The sequence below is a fragment of the Sciurus carolinensis genome, chromosome 1, assembly GCF_902686445.1.
Source record: "Sciurus carolinensis chromosome 1, mSciCar1.2, whole genome shotgun sequence".
In the NCBI taxonomy this organism is placed as follows: Eukaryota; Metazoa; Chordata; class Mammalia; order Rodentia; family Sciuridae; genus Sciurus; species Sciurus carolinensis.
This window is the reverse complement of record NC_062213.1, coordinates 94586734-94607125: the sequence shown is the minus strand read 5'-3', so window position 1 is coordinate 94607125 and position 20392 is coordinate 94586734. Positions and strand designations below refer to the sequence as shown.

The 20392-nt window shown below is 46.2% G+C and overlaps 2 protein-coding genes across 9 annotated transcripts in view; one reads left to right on the top strand and one right to left on the bottom strand.

Annotated features, from left to right (window-relative positions):
• Positions 1-38: 38 nt before the first annotated feature.
• Rusc1 (RUN and SH3 domain containing 1) lies at positions 39-9371 on the top strand. Of its 5 annotated transcripts, XM_047552742.1 has the most exons (11): positions 39-152; positions 846-2293; positions 2570-2980; positions 3914-4012; positions 4178-4254; positions 4380-4554; positions 4623-4725; positions 4917-4963; positions 5534-6083; positions 6712-6837; positions 8658-9371. In XM_047552742.1, exons 2-11 carry the CDS (start codon positions 928-930, stop codon positions 8824-8826), a joined length of 3123 nt encoding a protein of 1040 aa, XP_047408698.1. In that variant the 5' UTR covers positions 39-152; positions 846-927; the 3' UTR covers positions 8827-9371. The 5 variants fall into 5 exon arrangements, with proteins under 5 accessions (XP_047408698.1, XP_047408719.1, XP_047408708.1 ...); XM_047552763.1 differs by lacking the exon at positions 2570-2980; XM_047552752.1 differs by lacking the exon at positions 39-152 and having other exon boundaries at positions 688-2293.
• A 3503-nt stretch (positions 9372-12874) lies between these two features.
• Positions 12875-20392, bottom strand: part of Ash1l (ASH1 like histone lysine methyltransferase) — a 199000-nt gene continuing 191482 nt past the window's right edge. For all 4 annotated transcript variants that reach the window (XM_047567330.1, XM_047567337.1, XM_047567313.1 and 1 more), the window contains 4 exons: positions 19401-19567; positions 17801-17841; positions 15875-16176; positions 12875-15398 (listed from right to left, as the gene is read on the bottom strand). In XM_047567330.1, the coding sequence (XP_047423286.1) occupies positions 15307-15398; positions 15875-16176; positions 17801-17841; positions 19401-19567 (602 nt within the window). In that variant the 3' untranslated portion in view covers positions 12875-15306. The remainder of the gene's footprint in view (positions 15399-15874; positions 16177-17800; positions 17842-19400; positions 19568-20392) is intronic.

Here is a 20392-nt window from a genome sequence, read left to right as displayed (position 1 = left end):
CAAAGCTATGCCACGCCCACACGTGCAGGGGTGCGGCTGCGCAGCAGAGTGGGTTGTCCTAGTGCCCCTCCCCTCCGTTCGGTACCCTTCCTGGCTGGGACCGCGGGAGTCCCCGACCAGCCCAAGGCCGGAGCAGTTCCAAGAGGACCCTGGTGAGGAGGACTTGGCCGCTGGGTGTGGATGGATCGACCGGGACTCTGGGTTGGGCAGGCGAGGGGAGCAGGAAAAATGAATAGAGAAGGGGTGGGGTGGGGTGGTGGCTGGATGATGGTAAGACTGCGAAGAGAATGGTCTGATACTGCTGTTTTGAGCTGGGGTAAGGGCGTACCACGGTTGCAGACTGGATACCTTTAGGGGCAACCTGCAGATGTAGAGTTGACATGCTGACAGCTGCTCCCTCCTCCCACTCCAACTCTGCTTTACTGTATTAAGTAGCCAAACCCCGCGCCAGCTTCTCCCCATCCTCATTTCAGAACACCTGGGCGGGGTCTCCCTTGTCGCTTTCCTTTGGGAATGAAGGATAGGCTGGAAGGCAGGGCCAGATTGCTGCAGAAAGGATCCCGGTCCGTTTTGGGCCCCATCCTCTTCCAAGCTCCGCACCCCCAAGGAGAGCCAGAGCGCAGCCGCATTATCTGACCCTCCCTCCTCTATTCCCGGGGGGTTACATTCGACTCCACCTGCAAATACTGCAGTGGAAACTAATGGCCAGTCGATGCCGATTTGCATCTCATTTAAATATTTTCCAAAGCAGCCCAGAGCCTTCGCAGGCCTGCTTCGGCCGTCAGTCACCTCCGTGTCCTTCTCACCGCCCTCACTGGCTGTCTTTCATCATCTCTGTCTTCTAGGTCTGCATCTGCGTTGCCAGGTAGGTGGATGTGAGAGGCCCTATCCTGGTTCTCTGGAGGCCATCTCGTCGCCGCTGGCACCATGCTGTCCCCTCAGAGAGCTTTACTCTGCAATCTCAACCATATCCACCTCCAGCACGTATCCCTAGGCCTGCATTTGTCTCGCCGTCCGGAGCTACGGGAGGGGCCTTTGAGCACGCCCCCTCCCCCAGGAGACACAGGGGGCAAGGAGAGTAGGGGCCCCTGCAGTGGGACCCTCGTGGATGCCAACTCCAACAGCCCAGCGGTGCCCTGTCGCTGCTGCCAGGAGCATGGACCAAGCCTAGAAAACCGGTTGGACCCATCACAGGAGGAGGAAGGGGCTGCCTCTCCCTCAGACCCGGGCTGCTCCTCCTCTCTCAGTTCCTGCTCAGATCTTAGTCCGGATGAGTCCCCGGTTTCGGTCTACTCGCGGCACCTGCCTGGTGATGAGGATGCCCACCCTCAGCCCAGTATCATTCCCTTGGAGCAGGGCTCCCCACTGGCTTCAGCAGACCCTGGAAACTGCTCCCCGGACAGCTTCTGCTGCTCTCCTGATTCCTGCTCCGGAGCTTCCTCCACGCCCGGCCCTGGCTTGGACTCGAACTGCAATGCACTGACCACCTGCCAGGACCTCCCTTCCTCCGGCCTCGAGGAAGAGGAAGAGAGTGGGGAGCAGGACCTCCCTACTTCCGAGCTCTCAGAGGCGGAGGATGGGAAAATCGATGCTGGGAAAACAGAGCCCAGTTGGAAAATTAACCCCATTTGGAAAATTGACACAGAGAAAACTGAAGCTGGATGGAAAATCACTGAGAACAATAACTCTGACTGGAAAATCAACGGAAATACTAACTCTAACTGGAAAACCGAACCTGGAAAATTCGACCCTTGTTGGAACACCACCACAGGAATAACTGATTCTGGCTCGAAAATAGATGCAGGGAAAATTGATGGGGGATGGAGAAGTGACGTCAGCGAGGAGCCAGTGCCCCACCGGACAATCACGTCCTTCCACGAGCTGGCCCAGAAGCGCAAGCGGGGCCCGGGGTTGCCCCTCATACCGCAGGCTAAGAAAGATCGCAGCGACTGGCTCATAGTCTTCTCGCCTGACACCGAACTCCCACCGACCGGGTCGCTAGGTAGCTCCTCTGCACCTCACCGGGAAGTCACCACCTTCAAGGAACTCAGGTCCCGAAGCCGGGCCCCGCCCCCCCCTGTCCCGCCTCGAGACCCTCCTGCTGGCTGGGCCTTGGTCCCGCCCCGCCCGCCGCCCCCACCCGTGCCTCCTCGGCGGAAGAAGAATCGATCTGGGCTGCAACCCATAGCGGAGGGGCAGCTTGAGGAAGGCCGGGCGGTCAGCCTTGCGGCTGGTGAGGAGGCCCCAACCGTGAAGGAGCCCGAGGAACCCGAGGCACAAACGGGCCTCGAGGGTAAGAGGCTGCAGGAGGAAGCGGGAGGAGGGCTGGGCCTTGGCCTTGCCCACGCCTCCGAGGCTTTCAACCCCGCCCCCTGTCTCCCCTACATTCTGTGTCACCCATCCTCCCCGCCCCTTTTATCAGCGAGCGCTCCGGGAAAGGGAAACTGGATTGGGCATTGGGTTACGGGACTAACTCTTTGCTCCCTCTTTTTCCCGCTCCTTCTTGCCTGGCTGCCCATCCCGCTGCCCTTCTTCCCCTCTGCGCCTGCCCTGCCAATCCCGCCTGCAGCCGGTCCCCTTCTGCTCCCTCGGCCCCTGATTTTTCGGTTCTCGGCCGACGGGCGCCCCCTGTTGGAGGGTGGGGGCGCAGGCGCAGCTGGGTCCCTGCTCCTGGCGCCTCTGGCCGAGTGGCCGGGCACCGGGCTGCGGCTGCTGGGGGCGCCAAGTCCCCCAGAAGAGCAGCTGCTGCCGGTCCGCCTGTCCCCCGTGGGAGCCTATTCACCACCGACTCGGGGGACCCTGCCCTGCCTGGCCAGCCCCGAGCTGGCACTGCTGCTGTCCCCGCTCTTTCCCAGAAGTAGCACCTTCCCCGCCGCGGCTCCCCCGCCCCGCCAGGTACCCGCCCCCTCGCTGCCACCGCCACCTCGTCCGCCGAAGGCCTATCGCTGGACCAGAAGCCCACCGCCTCCGCCCAGGCTACGTAAGACGGACGCGGGCACGCCCCGCGGGCCACGCCTCAGGCGGGTTGCCCTGCCCACTCCAGGGCCCTCCCACTCCCGCCCAGCCCTTAATGTTGGCTTTTTTCCCGGGTATTCAGCTAGGTGCCATCCTTCAACTTGGGTAGATTCTTAGCAAGTTCATCAGTCCTGGTCTCGTTTCTTGTGCTGTGGGGTGGTGAGGAGGGTTGCTGCTCTTCCGGCTTCGCGGGGGTAAGCCCGCCCTGGACATAGTGCTGGCGGGCTTACCCGGCCTACATACCCAGTTTAGGGGGGGTCTCAGCAAGTCCATTGTTAGGGATCTTGGGTCAGTGAGAGGGTGGAGGGTGAAACACCCTGGAGCCCATTGGCCCTGGAGGTTCTGGTCACTCCTTCCCCAGTTCTGCCCCACGTGGGATGAAGGGAATGCTGTCCGCCAACAGCACGCTTGGGACCCGGGTTTCCCCTTCCCGGCGCCTTCCTGCAACTTAACCTTTGGGTCTCACCTCCCTGCGTTTATCCTTCCTTTCCTGTCTGTCTTTTCATTGGTTCAGGCTCCCCACGTGCTCTCCGGGTCGGCCCGGCTCGTAGCCAGACGCAGGGCAGTCCCTCAGTCCCTCGCCTAGTCACCTCTCACCCTACAGGCCCCAGACGTCTGGGTGGGGGTTTAGCGCGGCTGTCCCTCTCCGGGACTTCCCAGACGGAGGAGTTGGGAGCTGGGGCCTGAGGAAAGGAAATAGGAACCGAGGTGTGGTTCTGCGAATACTGCGTTATGGTGTAGAATTTCACTCTGGGGAATCGGGTAGAACTGCTTCATGCGGCCCTGTTCCTGCTTTCCCCAAGGGTTTCTGCAGACCCGCAGGTGACAATTGTAGAAGCCTCGTGTCCTTGCGGGTAACCCTTGGTAAGCTTCACTGCGTCCTTCTTCCTTTACCCAGTTCGTAGTTCCTGGTCGTTCGCGGGTGTTCCTGGGGCCCAGCGGCTGTGGATGGCAGAAGCCCAGAGTGGGACTGGGCAGCTACAGGAGCAGAAAAAAGGTAGGTTGCCCCGATTCCTGACCCCTGGTTTCTCAATGAACTGCCCTTCACTTTGCATTCTTCAGGCTTTAAGGGTCAAATTGTATAAACTAACTTCTCCGTGCCCCCTGGCTATACCAAGGATGTAGGTGAGGGCTTTGATACATCTTCCTGGTTCCCTCCCAGGTCTCCTGATAGCTGTCAGCGCCTCAGTGGATAAAATCATCTCGCACTTCGGGGCTGCCCGGAACCTGGTTCAGAAGGTGAAGGTGGCTGAAGGGAGGATGTTGGGAATGTGGAGATTAATATTGCTCTGGGGGCACAAAAAGACAGCGGGTATTGGTGACTGGTTCCGTATCTGGACCGACTCGTGTTGCGCCACCTTCAGGCCCAATTGGGGGATAGCAGACTGAGTCCAGATGTGGGGCACCTGGTGCTGACCACCCTCTGCCCGGCTCTCCACGCCCTGGTGGCAGACGGGCTGAAGCCTTTCCGGAAAGACCTCATCACCGGGCAGCGCAGAAGCAGTCCCTGGAGCGTGGTGGAAGCATCCGTGAAGCCAGGTGAGGGGAGGGCAAGGGACCCAGCAGAGCAGGGCCAGGGCCTGGCTGACCACGCCCCCTGCCCCCAGGCTCCAGCAGTTCCCTGGGATCTCTGTACAGCCAAGTCAGCCGCTTGGCCCCACTGAGCAGCAGCCGCAGCCGGTTTCATGCCTTCATCTTGGGCCTCCTCAAGTGAGTAGCCTTCCCACTGCCTCTCCTGGCCCTGAGACCATTGGGGCATCATGTGTGGGGCACAGTAGTTGTGTTCCATGTCCCTGGAAGAAGGCCTCCCCTCCCCCAATCTCATCCCCCATCCTCTGCCCCAAGAGGACCAGAGTCCTCCACCTCCCTGAATTTGCGTTCCCTTTTTTCTTCTCCCCCAGCACCAAGCAGTTGGAGCTGTGGTTTTCCAGTCTCCAGGAAGATGCAGGTCAGGGGCTCAGATGGGAGAGGATAGGGTTGCTGGCCTAGAAGGGAGGGAGGGAAAGCCATCTCTCCAGTTGGTTTCCACTGTTGCCAGAATATTAATCCAGATCTCTTATCAGTATTTTGCTTAAAACTCCTTCAGGGGATCCTATTGCCCATGGGAGGAAAGATTCAAAGCTGTTGAAGCAGGGCTTTCTTACCATCAGTCTTCCTGGGTGGTCCTCCTTGCCCCAGGGCCCTGCTTTTATGCTATCCCTCCATCTAGAATCCTGTCTCTGTCCCTCCTGTTTCCTCATTAACTTTCTTTCATCCTATGGGTCCTTGCTCAGTGAGGCTCCACTCTCCACACCTTGTTTTGTTCGTGCTCCAGAGGCTCTCCTGTCCTTCACCTTTCTAGTCTTTATATTGTAATTTAGTTACCACCACTTGTTCTACATGCCTCTCCCTCTGGAGGCCATGGTTACACATGGGTGGGAACACGTCCACCTGTCCCCATCTCTGTCTCACAGTGAGGACCGGGAAGATGTTTGAGTGGGTCCAGGGTAGGGGCTGATGTTGGCTTTCTCTTTCTCAGGCCTGTTGTCCCTTCTGTATCTGCCCACTGGATTCTTCTCCCTGGCTCGGGGTGGCTGCCCGTCCCTGTCCACAGAGTTGCTGCTCCTGCTACAGCCATTGTCGGTGCTCACCTTCCACCTGGACCTGCTCTTTGAGCACCATCACCACCTGCTCCTGGGCCAGCCTCAGGCCCCTGCCCCTCCAGGCCCGCCTCCAGCCCTGCAGCAGACTGTACAAGCTGTGCTGCACTGGGGGGGCCGTCTGGCCCAGAGTCTCCGGGGCACTTCTGGGGAGGGAGCTCCCAACCCTTCACCCCCTCCAAGTCCTCCTACACCAGTCAGCTGGTGGGAGCAGCTGACCCAGGCCTCCCGGGTCTATGCTTCTGGGGGCACTGAGGGCTTCCCTCTTCCCCGGTGGGGACTCAGGAGACAAGGAACCACAGCTGAGGGTACACAGGAAGGACCCCTGCCTGCAGAGGAAGTGGCACCAGGCAGAAGCTTGTGGCTTGGGAGACTGTTTGGTGTGCCTGGGGTCCCCACAGAAACTGAGAATGGAGCCTTAAAGTCCAGGTATTGGTGTACCTTGTCTGCTCCACGACTTTCTGATCTCAAAATAAGAATGGGTAGGGATGCAGCTCTGTGGTAGAGAGCCCTGGGTTCAAACCCCAGGACCACAAAAGACTCCCCAAACGCTAGTGACTCCAGATGCTTTAGATGAGACTTTTTTTTTTTTTTTTTAAATGGTCTTGGGAGCTAAAAATAGTTAAATTTTTAAGTGATTACATTTTAATGGTTGAATACCTAAATAATGTTCTTGATTTTACCTCTTGACCCTCAGCCTAAAATATTTACTATTTGGCCCTTTAGAAAAGAAAAAAATAGTTGCTGACCCCTGCTTTGGGGCTTGACCATTGGTGGATCTTTAGTGGTTTCAGGTACTGTCCAGTGAACATCTAGATCTCTCTTGAATTGGTATAGACCTTGCTGGTTCCATAGTCCCTTGTGAATTTTGGTGTTGCATACCTTTGCTGTCATCTCCTTAATCACCCTAAAGGTACTTGTGTCCCACAGCTGCCACTGCCCTGAGCAATGACCAGCTCCTGGGGCCTCAGGCTCTTTCTTCTTCCAAACCTCTGGGTTCTTGGATTCTTTTTCTGGAAGTGGACTGATTTCTGTGACCCTATGTCCTTTCCTGCAGGAGACCATCCAGTTGGCTTCCCCCAACTGTGAGTGTGTTGGCTTTTGTGAAGCGGGGGGCACCTGTGGAGACTCCTTCTTCAGAGGAGCTTGTGGCCTCAGCGCCCAGCATGGCACAGGCCCACAGGTAAGAACTTGAGAAATAGACCTGTGTGTACTGTTATATAGGTGCATTTCTGTGATCACAGAGTGAACAGTAGGCATGAAAGACTCTGGACTTTGAAATTATCATGCTTAGTTTGCATTGCATCTTTGCTATTTATTACCAGTGTGGCACTGGTTCCTCTGAACCTTAGTTTCTTTCTTTGTAAAAGGAGGATAATTTATTATCTTTGCTATGGTTGTTATAAAAATTAATTTTATAAAAGCATCTGGTACGTAGTAGGAATGTGTACACTAAGGGATTGTTTGTCCCTTTAGTGGGGTCTTTTAATTTGGCATCAGAGGCTACTACTACTTTGAGTTCTTTTGGGTTCTCTCAGCTCATTGAATTAACCTTGATATTCATTCAGCAATATTTTGGGGGTATAACTTTTTGGGGGTACTGGAGACCAAATCCAGGGGTATTCTACCACTGAGCTACATCCCCAGTCCTTTTGAGACTGGGTCTCCCTAAATTGTTGAAGCAGGCCTCAAATTTGCAGTCCTCCTGCCTCAGCCTCCCAAGTAGCTGGGATTACAAGTATGTACCACTGTACCCAACTTGGGCACATCTTATATGCCAATCATGCCAAGCAAGGGAATAGAAAGATCAGAATATTGGAGTTCCTGCTCTCAAAGGGCATACAGTACAGTGGAGATACCAATGAGAAGATGAGCAATTGCAGTTGAGTATGGTAAGGACTAGGAAAGAAAGAACAAGCTGTTTGGGGTCTCAAAGGGAAGCGTGGGGACTCAAGGGAAGCTCAGTAATGGTGTGATATGCATCTCACAGGAGGAACAGGAGACAAAGATGGGGAGGCCCAAGTGTGTTGAGAAACTGTGGGCACATGGTGGAGGGGGTCAGTGGGCCAGCTAAAGAGGCTGCATTTTATTAAGGCATCTTGGGAGCCCTTGAAGGAGCTTAAGCCTGAAAATGATGTGCTTGCTCAGGGTTTAGAAAGATCTCTCGCTGCCGTGTGGAGAATGGGACTGGGGACGGAGGCCAAGAGAGACTCATGAAGACTAGCTGATTATATGCAGTAGTCCAGAGAGAGAACATAAAAGCCTAAACTAGGTTGATGGCAGGAGAAGCGAAGAGAAAGAATAGATGGCATAGAAGGAGATAAACACCAAACAAGTTTTGGTGATGGACTGAATTGAGGAGTGAGATGACCTTATTTTTGCCAGAAGCAAATGAGTAGAAAGTTGTGCCACTATGAGGGACATGAAGTAGGATTGGTTTGAAGTGTTAAGGGAATTTAGTTGGCCTATTGTTGAATACAAAGCACCAGAAAGTACAAATCATGTCAAGTAAGAGTAGCTTTGGTGCTCAGGAGAGGCTAGGGTCGCAGGGAGAATCGACATGTTGATGGCTAGTCCCCAAAGTGTCTTTAGGAGGCCAGTCAGTGTTTTCAGAGTTGAGCCAACAGGGGCACTCCATATAGTAGGGAGCGAGAGCCAGGCACAGTGGTGCATGCCTGTGATCCCAGCGGCTTGGGAGGCTGAAGCAGGAAGATTTTGAGTTCAAAGCCAGCCTCAGCAACTTAGAGAGGCCCTGAGCAACTCAGCAAGACCCTTTCTCTAAAGAAAATTTAAAAAAGGGCTGGGGATGTGGCTCAGTTGTTAAGTGACCCTGAGTTCAATTCCTGGTACCTACCAACCAGGCAAACCAACAAAACCCAAGCCAAAAACAACAAACAAAACCAAAAAAAAAAAAAAAAAAAAAAACCACGGAGTGAGGCTGGAGAACAACCCGGGGCACCCACACTTCTCCTCATCCCATTGTTTTCCTCTGGCTCCCCGTAGGACTGTTCGGGCTCTCTGTGACCACACTGCTGCAGGACCTGACCAGTTAAGTTTCCAGCGTGGAGAAGTGCTGCGTGTCATCGCCACAGTGGATGAGGACTGGCTTCGCTGTGGGCGGGATGGCACGGAAGGGTTGGTGCCAGTGGGTTATACCTCCCTTGTTCTTTAGCCTTGGGAGGCTTTCCTTTCCTGTGTATGTCACCCTTTTGTCACCTGGGAATGGAACAGCTCATGAACACTATGTAAACTGACCATCCCAGAAGCCTTTTTCCTGTCTGCAAAATGGTATTTCTTCCCACATCATTTCTGCTAATATTTAAAATAAACTTTCCTTCTTCCCTCCTTATCCATCTGTAAGGTGAAATCTGCTCTTCCAAAAATTAAAGAGAAATCCCCTTCCATGCAGCCTTCTCTTTCCCATCTGTATAGGGGAACATCTCCCTTCCTATCTGTAAAATGGAATCTAGTCCTCTTCTCCATCGCTAAGTGGACTGTGCCAGTACAGTATATGCCTCGGCCCCCAAGCCTAGAAGGGCCTCTAGTTTCTTTCCTGTGTACTGAATCTCTCCCATTCTTTCCATTCCATGTTGCCTGTATTTATGATGTATTCATGCTGTGCTAGGTGCTGATGAAGCCTGGACACCCCTGGTGGGTGGGCCTGTGGTAGTGGTCTGCCTCTTTCCTCCTTTGTCCCAATAAAGTGTGGGAGTTGAATGTGTGTGTGTCACTGTGAGTTTTAGGACATAGGCTATGTGGGAGGGAGAGAGGTTCTCTTACCAGAGGCCTAAGGCAGATACTTCTTTCCTAGTTCCAACTGCAGGTCTTAACGTTCTCTGAGGAATGGGTAAGTGGCCCGTTTGGTGCCTGGAATCACATAAATGCTTTAAGACCTGCTTTGTTTTGTTAGACTGATATGAGAGGAACTGAAATAAATAAGGGGAAAGAGGGAAGACTTAGCCCTTGAAACATTACTTATTAGATTCATATTTGAGGTGAAGGAAAGGATTAAAGGCTTTTAAGAAATGACCTTATATGGTGGTGCTGGGGATTGAACCCAGGGTTGCTCTACCACTAAGCTACATCTCTAGTTCTTTTTAGTTTATATTTTTAGTTTATATTTTGAGGCAACTCACTAAGTTGCCAAGGCTGGCCTCAAACCTGTGATTTTCCTGCTTCAGCCTTTTGAATTGCTATTTATGGCCATGTACCACTGTGCCCTGTGACTTTTTTTTTTTTTTTTTTTTGCAGTGCTAGGGATCAAACCCAGGGCTTTAGGCAAGTGCTCTACCACTGAACCACACCCTTATTCCAACACTTTTTTTTTTTGTACCGGGGATTAAACTCAGGGTCACTCAACCACTGAGCCACATCCCCAGCCCTATTTTGTGTTTTATTTGGAGACAGGGTCTCACTGAGTTACTTAGTGTTTTGCCGTTGCTGAGGCTGACTTTGAACTTGTGATCCTCCTGCCTCCCTCCTGAGCCACTGGGATTTCAGCTTGCCACAGTGCCCAGCACATTTTTCCCATTTATATGTATATGTACATAAATATACGCGCCCACATGCACACACAAACATATATATGCATGTACTGGGAATTGAACCCAAGGGTACTTAACCACTGAGAAATATCCCTATCCCTCTTTTATTCTTTATTTTGAGACAGGATCTAAGTTGCTTAGTCTCACTAAACTGCTGAGGCTGGCTTTGAACTTGTGATCATCCCGTCTCAGCCTCCTGAGCCACTGGGATTACAGGTGTGAGCCACCATGCCCGGCTTCCTCTTTAATATTGCTACTGTCTGGAGACATAATTTTAAGTAAAAGCAAAATAACTTTACATCTCTTCCTTTATTAGGAGGTTCCCCCCCCCAATCTTTTGAAATAATGAGAAGAGCTAAGATATTTCATGGCTTTGAGGATGGAGTTGGGACTCACTAGAAGAGGTTGTCTAGATAAGGGAGAAATCTAAAGCTAGAAGAATAAAAAGCTATAATTATGACCATGCAACAGGATGACTTGGGAGAAGCTGACAGCTATGATGAGACAGGGCAAAGAAATTTGGAAGTTTTCCTTTACTTTGGAAACTTGGTTAAAAACACTGGCTAAGTGATATGGGGGAACTTTAGGGAGATAAAAATCTTAGATTTAAAATTCTGGAAGTAGTTAGAAGTAGGCTAGGTTAGATTCAAATGCCTCATACTTCTGTCATTTCCTAAGACTGACACATTCCCCACTTCTGGTCAAATCATGTTATCCATCTCCTTGCTTTGTTTTTTATGTTTAGCTGCTTTTTCAATTTTAGGTTGGTTTGCATTTCAAGTGTTTTCTAGGGTAATATTTCTCAAACTGGATCTTAAGGGCCTATAGGAATCCTGTTACACTTTTAGGAGTCCGAATTTTTGAGTTTATTAAGTTCCTTCAATTGCAAACTACCACTACAAAAGAAGTTATATTTTTGTCAGGTGAAGGGATGCATGTCTGAAACCCAGCTACGGAGGAGGCTTAAGCAGGACGACTTTGAGGTTAGTCTCGCAAATGAAGTGAGGTCCTAAGTTATGTGATAGTGACTATAGAAGAGTGCTATTATTATTGGGACCAATATAATTGTGGGGAACTCATAATTTCTAAGGTTTTAAGAACTAGATACTAGTTCTAGATACTAGAGCTTTCATTTCCCATGATGCAAGCTGCCCTCTCCTGCTTCCAACTCTTATTCCCATGTGCTTTAGAGTGGTGATTTTGGTAATTATGAAGAGTCCCAAAGCACTGTTGGGACATTAACGAGATCTGGCTTGATGTGACTTTTGCAACCATAGTCTAATGGTTTTCAGGCTTGTGTAGGTGGTAACTGAGTAGTGGGATCTCCTTACAGAACACAAAAGAGGTCAGTCAATGATATAAAATATAGCTTTATAACTATATAACCTAGAACAGTATGGCTATCAAACTTTAAAAAAAAGGTAAAATTAAGAAAATTTAACGCTAATATATATATATATATATATATATATATATATTTTTTTTTTTTTTTTTCCAGTTATGAAGAGACTGTTATTTTACAGCAGGCACTTATTCTGGTCTTTTTTTTTTGAACCCAGGGTTGCTCTACCACTGAACTACATCACCAACCCTTTTTTTGAGACAGGGTCTTCTTGCACAGTTGCTTTGGTTTCCCTTGAACCTTTAATCCCCCTGCCTCAGTCTCCTGAGTAACCAGGATTATAGACATATGCTACCGTGTCTGCCTTTGTATCTTGTGCTGAACTGCAGGCGATTGAACTTTTATTTTTGGGGGCACTTCACCACTGAACTGCATCCCCAGTCATTTTTATTTATTTTTTAATTTGACACAGGGTCTGGCTAAGTTGAGGCTGGCTTTGAACTTGTGATCCTCCTGCCTCAGCCTCTGAATGTCTGGGATTACAGGTTTGCACCACCATGCTTAGTGGACATTTGAACTCCTGCAGTCAACTGCCTTACTGCTTCTGACCAACTGTATTTTACTTGAGCTTCTAGCCTCAATGTCTGACCTATGCCTGGGACAGAGTTTTATCCTTTCAGTTATTTGCTGTAGTGGGTTTATCTTCCTTGATTAGTAGGGCCACTCTGACTTTTTCTGAAACTTCTATTTGAGCACATAGACCATAGCGATCTCTGGCAAGTTACTTAACCTTCCCAGTTTTCACTTCTATGAAAATGAGAGTAACAACTTCAGAAGGCTATTATGATATTAATGAATATCCATGTGATCTTGGGCAGCCTGTCTGTTGTGGCAATTTCCTCATCAATACCAAAAGGATTGTTGAGAGGATTAATCAATTAATATACAAAAAAGGTGCTTAGGATACTAATGGTCTAGCACACAGCCTAAAAAAAGTGGCCTCAAGTTGTTGCTAGCCTCAGAGGTTTTAAATGAGATAATGAATGTGTGTGCAAATGATGAATGTATAGGATAGCATGGCATGTATGAGAAACAACTGATGTTTAGTATGGGGATTATTGTGCTACTGATTGGTTAGGTTGGATCTAAGAGAAAGATCCTAGAATTGAAGAAGTAGCTTTACCCAGCAGTTTACGAGTGGTGAATGTGCTCAAGGGGCCCAGGATGTTGGTAACATGGTTTTACAGAGACTCCCTTAGAAAAAGGATGGAAAGGAGGTTGGAAGATCAAAGGAGGTAGGAAAGAGGGGGGAAAAAATAGCAAGCTCAGCACTCCAAAGTTAGGAAAAGTTTTTTTTTCCATTTAATACTAGACTTTCAAGGATTGAGATGCAAGCTTTTTATGCAATTACATCCAATGTTAAAATTGGTAATACATAATTTACAAAGATTAACATCAAAACAATCATCTATTTAGATATGCTTTTGTAAAAAGGAAATATATTAGCAGCATTTATATTTTCCGCAATCACACAGCCTACAGACATGCAGACTAACTCTGTATCTATTTGCAGTGATGTAGTGCTTTGCCCCGCATTTCAAACACCAAAACCCGCCTGGCAGCTGGGGGGTTCTTTTTATTTCATTATTATAAAATAACTGAAAAATAAAAAAAGGCATTAATTTCTACACCAGTAAGAAAAAACAAGTTTTTGCACTTACCTAACATTTGATTGTCTAAAAAACATTTCGGTTTTTAGTCTTTCAACAAAAGAAAGATAAAATGACAGAGCGTAGTGTCTTTTGCTTCTGTTCTTGCATTTTACAAAGTTTTTTCTTTTTCGTCTTTTTTAAAATTTTAGTGTTTAACACTATTAAAAGAAACATTGAATTTTAATCTCTTTCTTGTCATTTTCTTGCTTTTGACTAAAAGGAGACCCCCAAAGTGCCCCTAGACCCACCTCCCTCCCACCCATTCCCTGCAATGAAAAAACAAAAGAAACCACTCAAACGGGCTTGGACATGCGATTTTTCCAGCTCCACACATGAGTATCTTATACCCAGGTCTCTTAGTAATGTACAGTGCTTCTCTACAGTAAGAAAATACTCCAAACTATTTTCTTAATTCTCTTTTTTTCTTTAATAAAATATTTATTTTGCTTTTTCTCTGCTCAAGGGGATCTATGGCATCCCCTGTTTCTTTTTTTTTTTTTCCTTTTTTTTCTTCAAGAATGACACAGAAAGGAGAAAAAGAAAAAAAGTCAATGGAATGGAAGGTGGTCAATGTTTCTACCTAAATGAGTCAGAGCGTCGTCATCATAAGGGGAAATGTACAATTAGGACAGCATTGGTCCAGTAATAGAAAAAAGTAATGGGGACATGTTTACTATTGTATTGCTTACCAATCACGCAGCAGATATATACACATATATATATGTATATATATATGTATATATATATATATACACATGCGCATATATATATATATACACACACACATATATATATACACAAACAACTTGGCACATTTAAAAACCATCTTTTCTCTTATAAGAACATCTAAAACATATATGCATATGTATGTCTGAGAAGACAACAAAGCAAAGCTTTTTAAATTTTATTTTTAAAGAGACAGTATAGTCTGGTAACTTCTGGTCAAGAGTATGGGAAGGAAGGAGACACCCTGGATATACCTCCTGATGATGAAATCATTCAGAAGGGTGGGGGAAGATGGGACAAGGGATGAAGAGAACACACTGTCTCTTGAAGAGATGGACATGGAAAACTATACAATTCAGAAAACAAAAGTAGTGTTTTAAATTGCTAATTTATATTTAACAAATACTCTGATAGGTGAATACTGCTGAACAGTTCATGTAGTGACTTTTATTGGGGTGTGGAGTTTAGAGTTCTTTGTATGTAGTTTTAAAAATGATTTTATTTTGAAATGAATTTTCATTTGCACAGCACAGCAGACACACAAGAACCACAGCACATCAAAAACAGCATGTGTGCTGGCGGGGGCCTGGCTTTCTCATTAGAAAAAAATATGTTTCGGCAGGTTATTAAGGTTAAAACAAAAATAATTACATGAAGTACTACCCTACTGACCCCATAGGGGCCTTCCCTATCCCATGATTCCATTCTGGGGAGTAGAGGCAGGGAGAGGGGCAGCAGTTACAAGTGCTTTGAGCTGTCAAACTCATGTTTAACTTTGACCTGGTTGGACAAGAAAGGAGAGAGAAACTTTCCTAGTCAAGGGTCTGGGAAGAGGCCCCAGCTACTGTATCTGTTTTAGGTCTCTGGAGTAGCTCTTGGAGCCAATAGAGAACAGACAGGGTAGTACTGGAGAGGCTGGTCCTTTCCCTTTGGATTCTGAGTTACACCTGGGCCTAGGAAGCAGCTTAGCAGTGCCGGTGGGATCAGAGGATGACCCAAAAAAACCCAAGCTGTGAGGAGAGGCAAGTGCTGTAAAGTACCAAAAGGTTCTAGTCATCAACATTGTGAACCTCCCTCCTCTACATTATTAACCCTTAGGGAGAAGCAATGGAGAGGAAAATTAATTAAACTGAACTGTCTCAGACAGATTCCCTTCTCTTCCTCTCCACTAAGCTCCAGGGCTTATTAAGTACCTAATATCAACAACATGAACCCATTCCCCTTGCCTGGACGGACCCTTCCTGTCCCTGTCTACGCCCAGAGAGCAGGAAGCAGAACTGATTAGCTCCACTGGATCCCAGATGCTTGAAGTTCTCATTCTTTGAGGGTCATTTCCGAAAACTGTTTTCCGGGATAAACAAAGTACGCCTTCGTAGTCTCCTGCCTGATCCTTCCTCCAGCAAGTAGGTCACATCAATGGCTGAAAACAGAACCAAGGATGCTTATCAAATACCACTCTCCCACGCCTTCTTCCAGATTTGAGCTCTAAGGAGAACACAGGAGGAATTCAAGGATTCCTTTTCTGACCTGTAAGCAAATTAGGTCCTCCTCCAGTCCTAGATGAAAAAGGTGGTTCTCTAGGAAAGGAGATCATCTCACCTCCCACAGTTTCACTCCTAAGATAGAACTAAAGGCAGGCCTGTGAAAGAACTATACCATTTTCTTATAACATTTTCCAAGCTGGGCCAGAAATCAGCAGTTGTTCTGGAACCTGGGGATGAAGCTCACTTAACTTATTAGCATGTGAGGCCCTGGGTTTGATCCCCAGCAACACACACACACACACACACAAACACACACAGACACACAGACAAACACACATACACAAGTTGTTCTTTTTCACTCCTCCACTTCTCACTTATCTTCAACCCTAGATATAAACCTAATGCTGCTTACCGTTTTTTCCAGGGATTTTTTCAAGAAGATTGAGCAAGATTTGGTTGAGTCGTTCCCGTTGGTTATGCCTTCGTTCCTCAGGGGTACAGACTGATTGGGGTTCTTGACTACTTTCCTCTGTTTTTTTTTCAGCCTCACTGACTTCAGCAGTGGTTCCCTCCCGTTCTGGTTCCTCCAGGTTGGGCATCTCATTGGCTGCTCGCTCCTGACTGGCTAGTACCTCTTCAATCAAGGGCAGGGCATCATCCTCCTGACCCAGGTCTTTCAGGGGGGCCTTTGAGCGCTCAGACTTCCAGGATGATCTGCCAAAATTATATGCAAATTTAGGGCAAAGCTGAGTAAAGACTGGGGAAGAGAAGGAGAATAAAGGGTAGAGGCCTCAGGATGGTTGAGATCCTGGAGTCTAGTTGTTGGAGCCTTGGCTTGAGGTAAGACACTTGACTCTGGTCTTTATTATCATTAAACAAACGACTACTTTTCTCTGAGATTTAATTTCTTTCTTTTTTCTTTTTTGGTACTAGAAATTGAACCCAGGGGCACTTTAACACTGAGCTACATACCCAGTCCTTTTTATTTATTGTTTTGAGATAGGGTCTCACTACATTGCTCAGGGCCTAAGTTGTTGGGACTGGCTTTGAACTTGTGATTCTCCTACCTCAGCCTCCTGAGTCACTGGGATTAAAGGTATGTATCACAGTGCCTGGCTTTGAAATTTAATGTCTTTTTGTACAATTAAACCTTTTTTCTTTTTCTCAAGGATCTGAGGCAAAAATGAGATAGAAATACATAAAATACACCAGGGCTTGCTAGGTCCAGTGATTTGGGAGGCTGAGGCAGGAGAATTACAAGTTTGAGGCCAGCCTCAACAATTTTGTGAGGTCCTCTTTCAAAATAAAAATGGATAGGGATATAGCTTAGTGGTACAGTGGTCCTGGGTATCTATCTATCTATCTATCTATCTATCTATCTATCTAAATAAATACTACACACACATATACCCAGAGCTGGTAAAATTGTTTAGTGAGTTCTGACTGCTTCCTGAGTATAGAGAAACTATGACACAACCTCATGATACCAGAAGTCCAACTACAATAAAAATAATTTAAATGAAGATTTTACTTTTCCTGAATCGCTTTTCTAAACATATTATTTAATATTTTCTGCCTCATGGTTGGCTATTGTGGGGAAAGCAATTGTTATTCTCCTACTCAACAGATAACTGAAGAAAAGGCTTCTTCTACTCCAGCATGGTGGTGCACATCTACACAATCCTAGCAGCTCAAGAGGCCAAGGCAGGAGGATCACAAGTTCAAAGCCAACTTAAGAAATTTAGGGAGGCCCTGAGCAATTTAATGAGCCCTGTCTTAAGACAAAAATAAAAAGGAATGGGGATGTGGCTCAGTGTTAAAGTACCCTGGGTTCAATTCCTAGTACCAAAAACTACTACCACCACCAACAACAACAAAGAAAGAAAAGAAAAGAAAGAAAGAAAGAAAAGAAAGGCCATCTGTGCTCTTTCTCAAGGAATTTCCCTCTTTTGCAGAAAATAAAAATAAAACTTATGAGCCTAACTGGCATGCCGATATTTGTTCCTTAATAGAGGTACCAAGATTTGATATACCTTGAGATAATGGGGAAAGCTTGTAGATATCTTAAGAGACTTTTCTGAATCTATCTGGAGTTCCAAATCTTTCTTTTCTTCTCTTATTTAACTTCCCACAAATATTACCTCTGTCCCAATTAAGGCTGCATAATGGGATCTTGCCTACTCAAGTCCAGTTCTTCCATATTGGTACTACACTGGGCTACACTACAGAGAATACCTAATCCCAGCAGTGGAGCTAAGTGGGTTAGCTGCTTGTTCTCTTGCTCCATTTGAACTCTTGGTTAACCCCTTAGGATCCCATGCATACCCCAGGGACTTACCGTCCGCCGTTCCTCTTGTAGTTGTCTGGAACATAATGAGGCTGCAGAGAAGAAAAGGGAGTGGTAAGTATACTGCAAAATCTAGCAATACTAGATCTGCTCTGGGTCCACTCAGGGTAAGGGAGGTAACTGGGTGACTGTTGTCAAAACTGACGTTTAAAACTTCTATCAATCTGTAGGCCACAATGTGTTTTTTATGTACACCTAGAATGACAGTGGAAGAGATAAGAATACAATTTTCTCTGACTTGTTCTACCTTTGAAATGGTTAATATTGGGGTTTTAAAGCTAATCAGTTGAACAAGCAAGCAACTCAAGTAAATCTGTTGAATGAGCAAACACAAAAGATCAAATGAATAAGAGGAATGAAACATGGTGGTGGGTTAGGAGAAGACAAAGACTGGAGAGATCCAAAAAATAATATGGATATACAGGTTTACTTTCTGGTTAGATTATTTCTAAGAATGGCAGGGTGACAGCTACAAATTTGGACAGGCCCACTGCTATAGCTTATAGTGTCTCCCATGTGTTAAAGGCTTGGTGTTCAGTCTATGGTACTACTGGGAGGTGGTGGAACCTTTGGGAGGTGGGGTCTAGTAGAAAGAAGTTAGGTCATAGGGGTGTGTCCTTTAAGGGGTTATTAGGATGTTGGTCTGTTCCTATTTTTCTGCTTCCTGGATGTGGCGAAGAAAGCTGCTTCCTGCATTACACATTTCCCTCCATGAGGTACTGTGCTGCCAGACTTAAACTGATGAAACCAAGTGATCGTGGTCTGAAACTTCTGAAACCATGAGACAAAATAAATTTTCTCCTTCAGAGTTGATTTTCTCAGGTTATTGTTTTTCCACAATGATGTAAAGTTGACTAATTGACTTACTAAAGAAAGATTCAATGATGAGGAGCCTGCTAGCTAGAATTTCATTATAGCAAAGAGATGAATGGATGACTAAAATCTTAATGAATGAAAATTACTGGCATGTGTTCTCAACAATTTAGAAGAAAAAATACACAGAAAAGAGCCTGAAAATGTTGATAGTGGGTATTTTCTAGGTAGTGGAGCCAATATGTTTAATTTTTTCTTAACGCTTTTTTGCTTTTCAAATTTTATTTAATAATCATATCTTACATCTTTTAATCCAGGCATAAAAAAGAAAAGAAATTGAATTATTTTCATCAAAGGTTTTTCTGAGGTCCTTGACATTCTACTTGCTTCTTAAAATTATGAGAGTGCAAAAAAACAAAACAAAACAAAACAAAACAAAAAAAACAAAATCACACACAAACCCACAAAAACTACAGATGTGGGGCTCAATAGCAAAGATTAAAGAGAGTTGAGAGATAAAAGGAAAACCCAACCAAGGTATAATACTATAATCAACAATTTCCTGCAATATATGAGTAGATGTATTTCCCTATCAGGATATATATTTCCTTATGAGGAAATGTATTTATGATGTTCAAAAATGTCTCCCACAGAGATGGAGATTTCCCCAGTTTGAGATAGAAACAGGACAGAGAAGCAGAGAGACGTGAAGACTGCCACTTTCATGCATAAACTAGACTGTCCTTACATGTAGCATCAAGAAAACAAAGTAACTTACTGAGAAATCTCTTTTGGGAGTGAGCTTCTTGGGGAAGTGATCAAAGGCATAAGGTTTGGTGCAGACAGGATATCGATTCCGGTGAATCTTGTAAAACAGGTGTGCTGACTTGTCAAGACGATAATCACAGATGTACACATCTTGTTCCTTTACTCCTTTGGGTCTCCCTGTGAGTCCAAACACTGTTTTAAAGAATCCAATTTCCCCTTCCCTTTCATGAGCTGCCTAGAAGCCACCACACATCTTTGGGAGAGCAGCTAAACTCATAAAAGGAAAACATATTTATCTGGAGAGGCTGAATTAATAAGCACTGGTGGTCAGTTCCTAGATAACAGTATCCAAAAAGGAGACAAGGAATACATTGAGAAGAATAAAACTACATGATAGGAAGAAACAAGAAATGTAGATTATGTAAATATTTTGAGGGAAAAACAGAATATATTATATGGAGTTAAGACAAAAGAAAGGGGGTATAAATAAGAGGGAAGAACATCTGGAAGCTAACACTTCAAATGGAAAGCGTCATTTGTGTTACAGAGCTGCAAGATGTTTGCCAGTACTGGAATGGAATATATATTACTTTGCTATGATGCTGAGAGAAAAGTTAATAAGTAAATGGACTATACTAAAAATGACAACTAACATACATTGGACTTCTACTGTAAGCCATAAACTCTCTAAGTCCTTTTGTGTATTATTTAATCTTTACAAAACTCTTTTAAATACAAATCCTATGTTCACCAAGAAAACATATATATTAAGTATCCTGCCCAGGGTCACAAAAGTGAATTTATTACACAATATTTAAAAATGTTAACTAAAGGGGCTGGGGAGATAGCTCAGTTGGTAGAGTGCTTGCCTTATAAGCACAAGGCCCTGGGTTCGATCCCCAGCACCCAAAAAAAAAAAAAAAAAAAAAAAAAAAAAAAAAAAAAAAAAAAAAAGTTAACTAAATAAAAAAACTGGAAATGAACATTTATTGAGGGCCAGAT

Coding starts and splice junctions, on each gene's coding strand:
- Rusc1 (XM_047552742.1), top strand. CDS start 928: ATGCTGTCCCCTCAGAGAGCTTTACTCTGCAATCTCAACCATATCCAC. Junction 6,084..6,711: donor AATGGAGCCTTAAAGTCCAG/GTATTGGTGTAC, acceptor CCTTTCCTGCAG/GAGACCATCCAGTTGGCTTC. Junction 6,838..8,657: donor AGCATGGCACAGGCCCACAG/GTAAGAACTTGA, acceptor GGCTCCCCGTAG/GACTGTTCGGGCTCTCTGTG.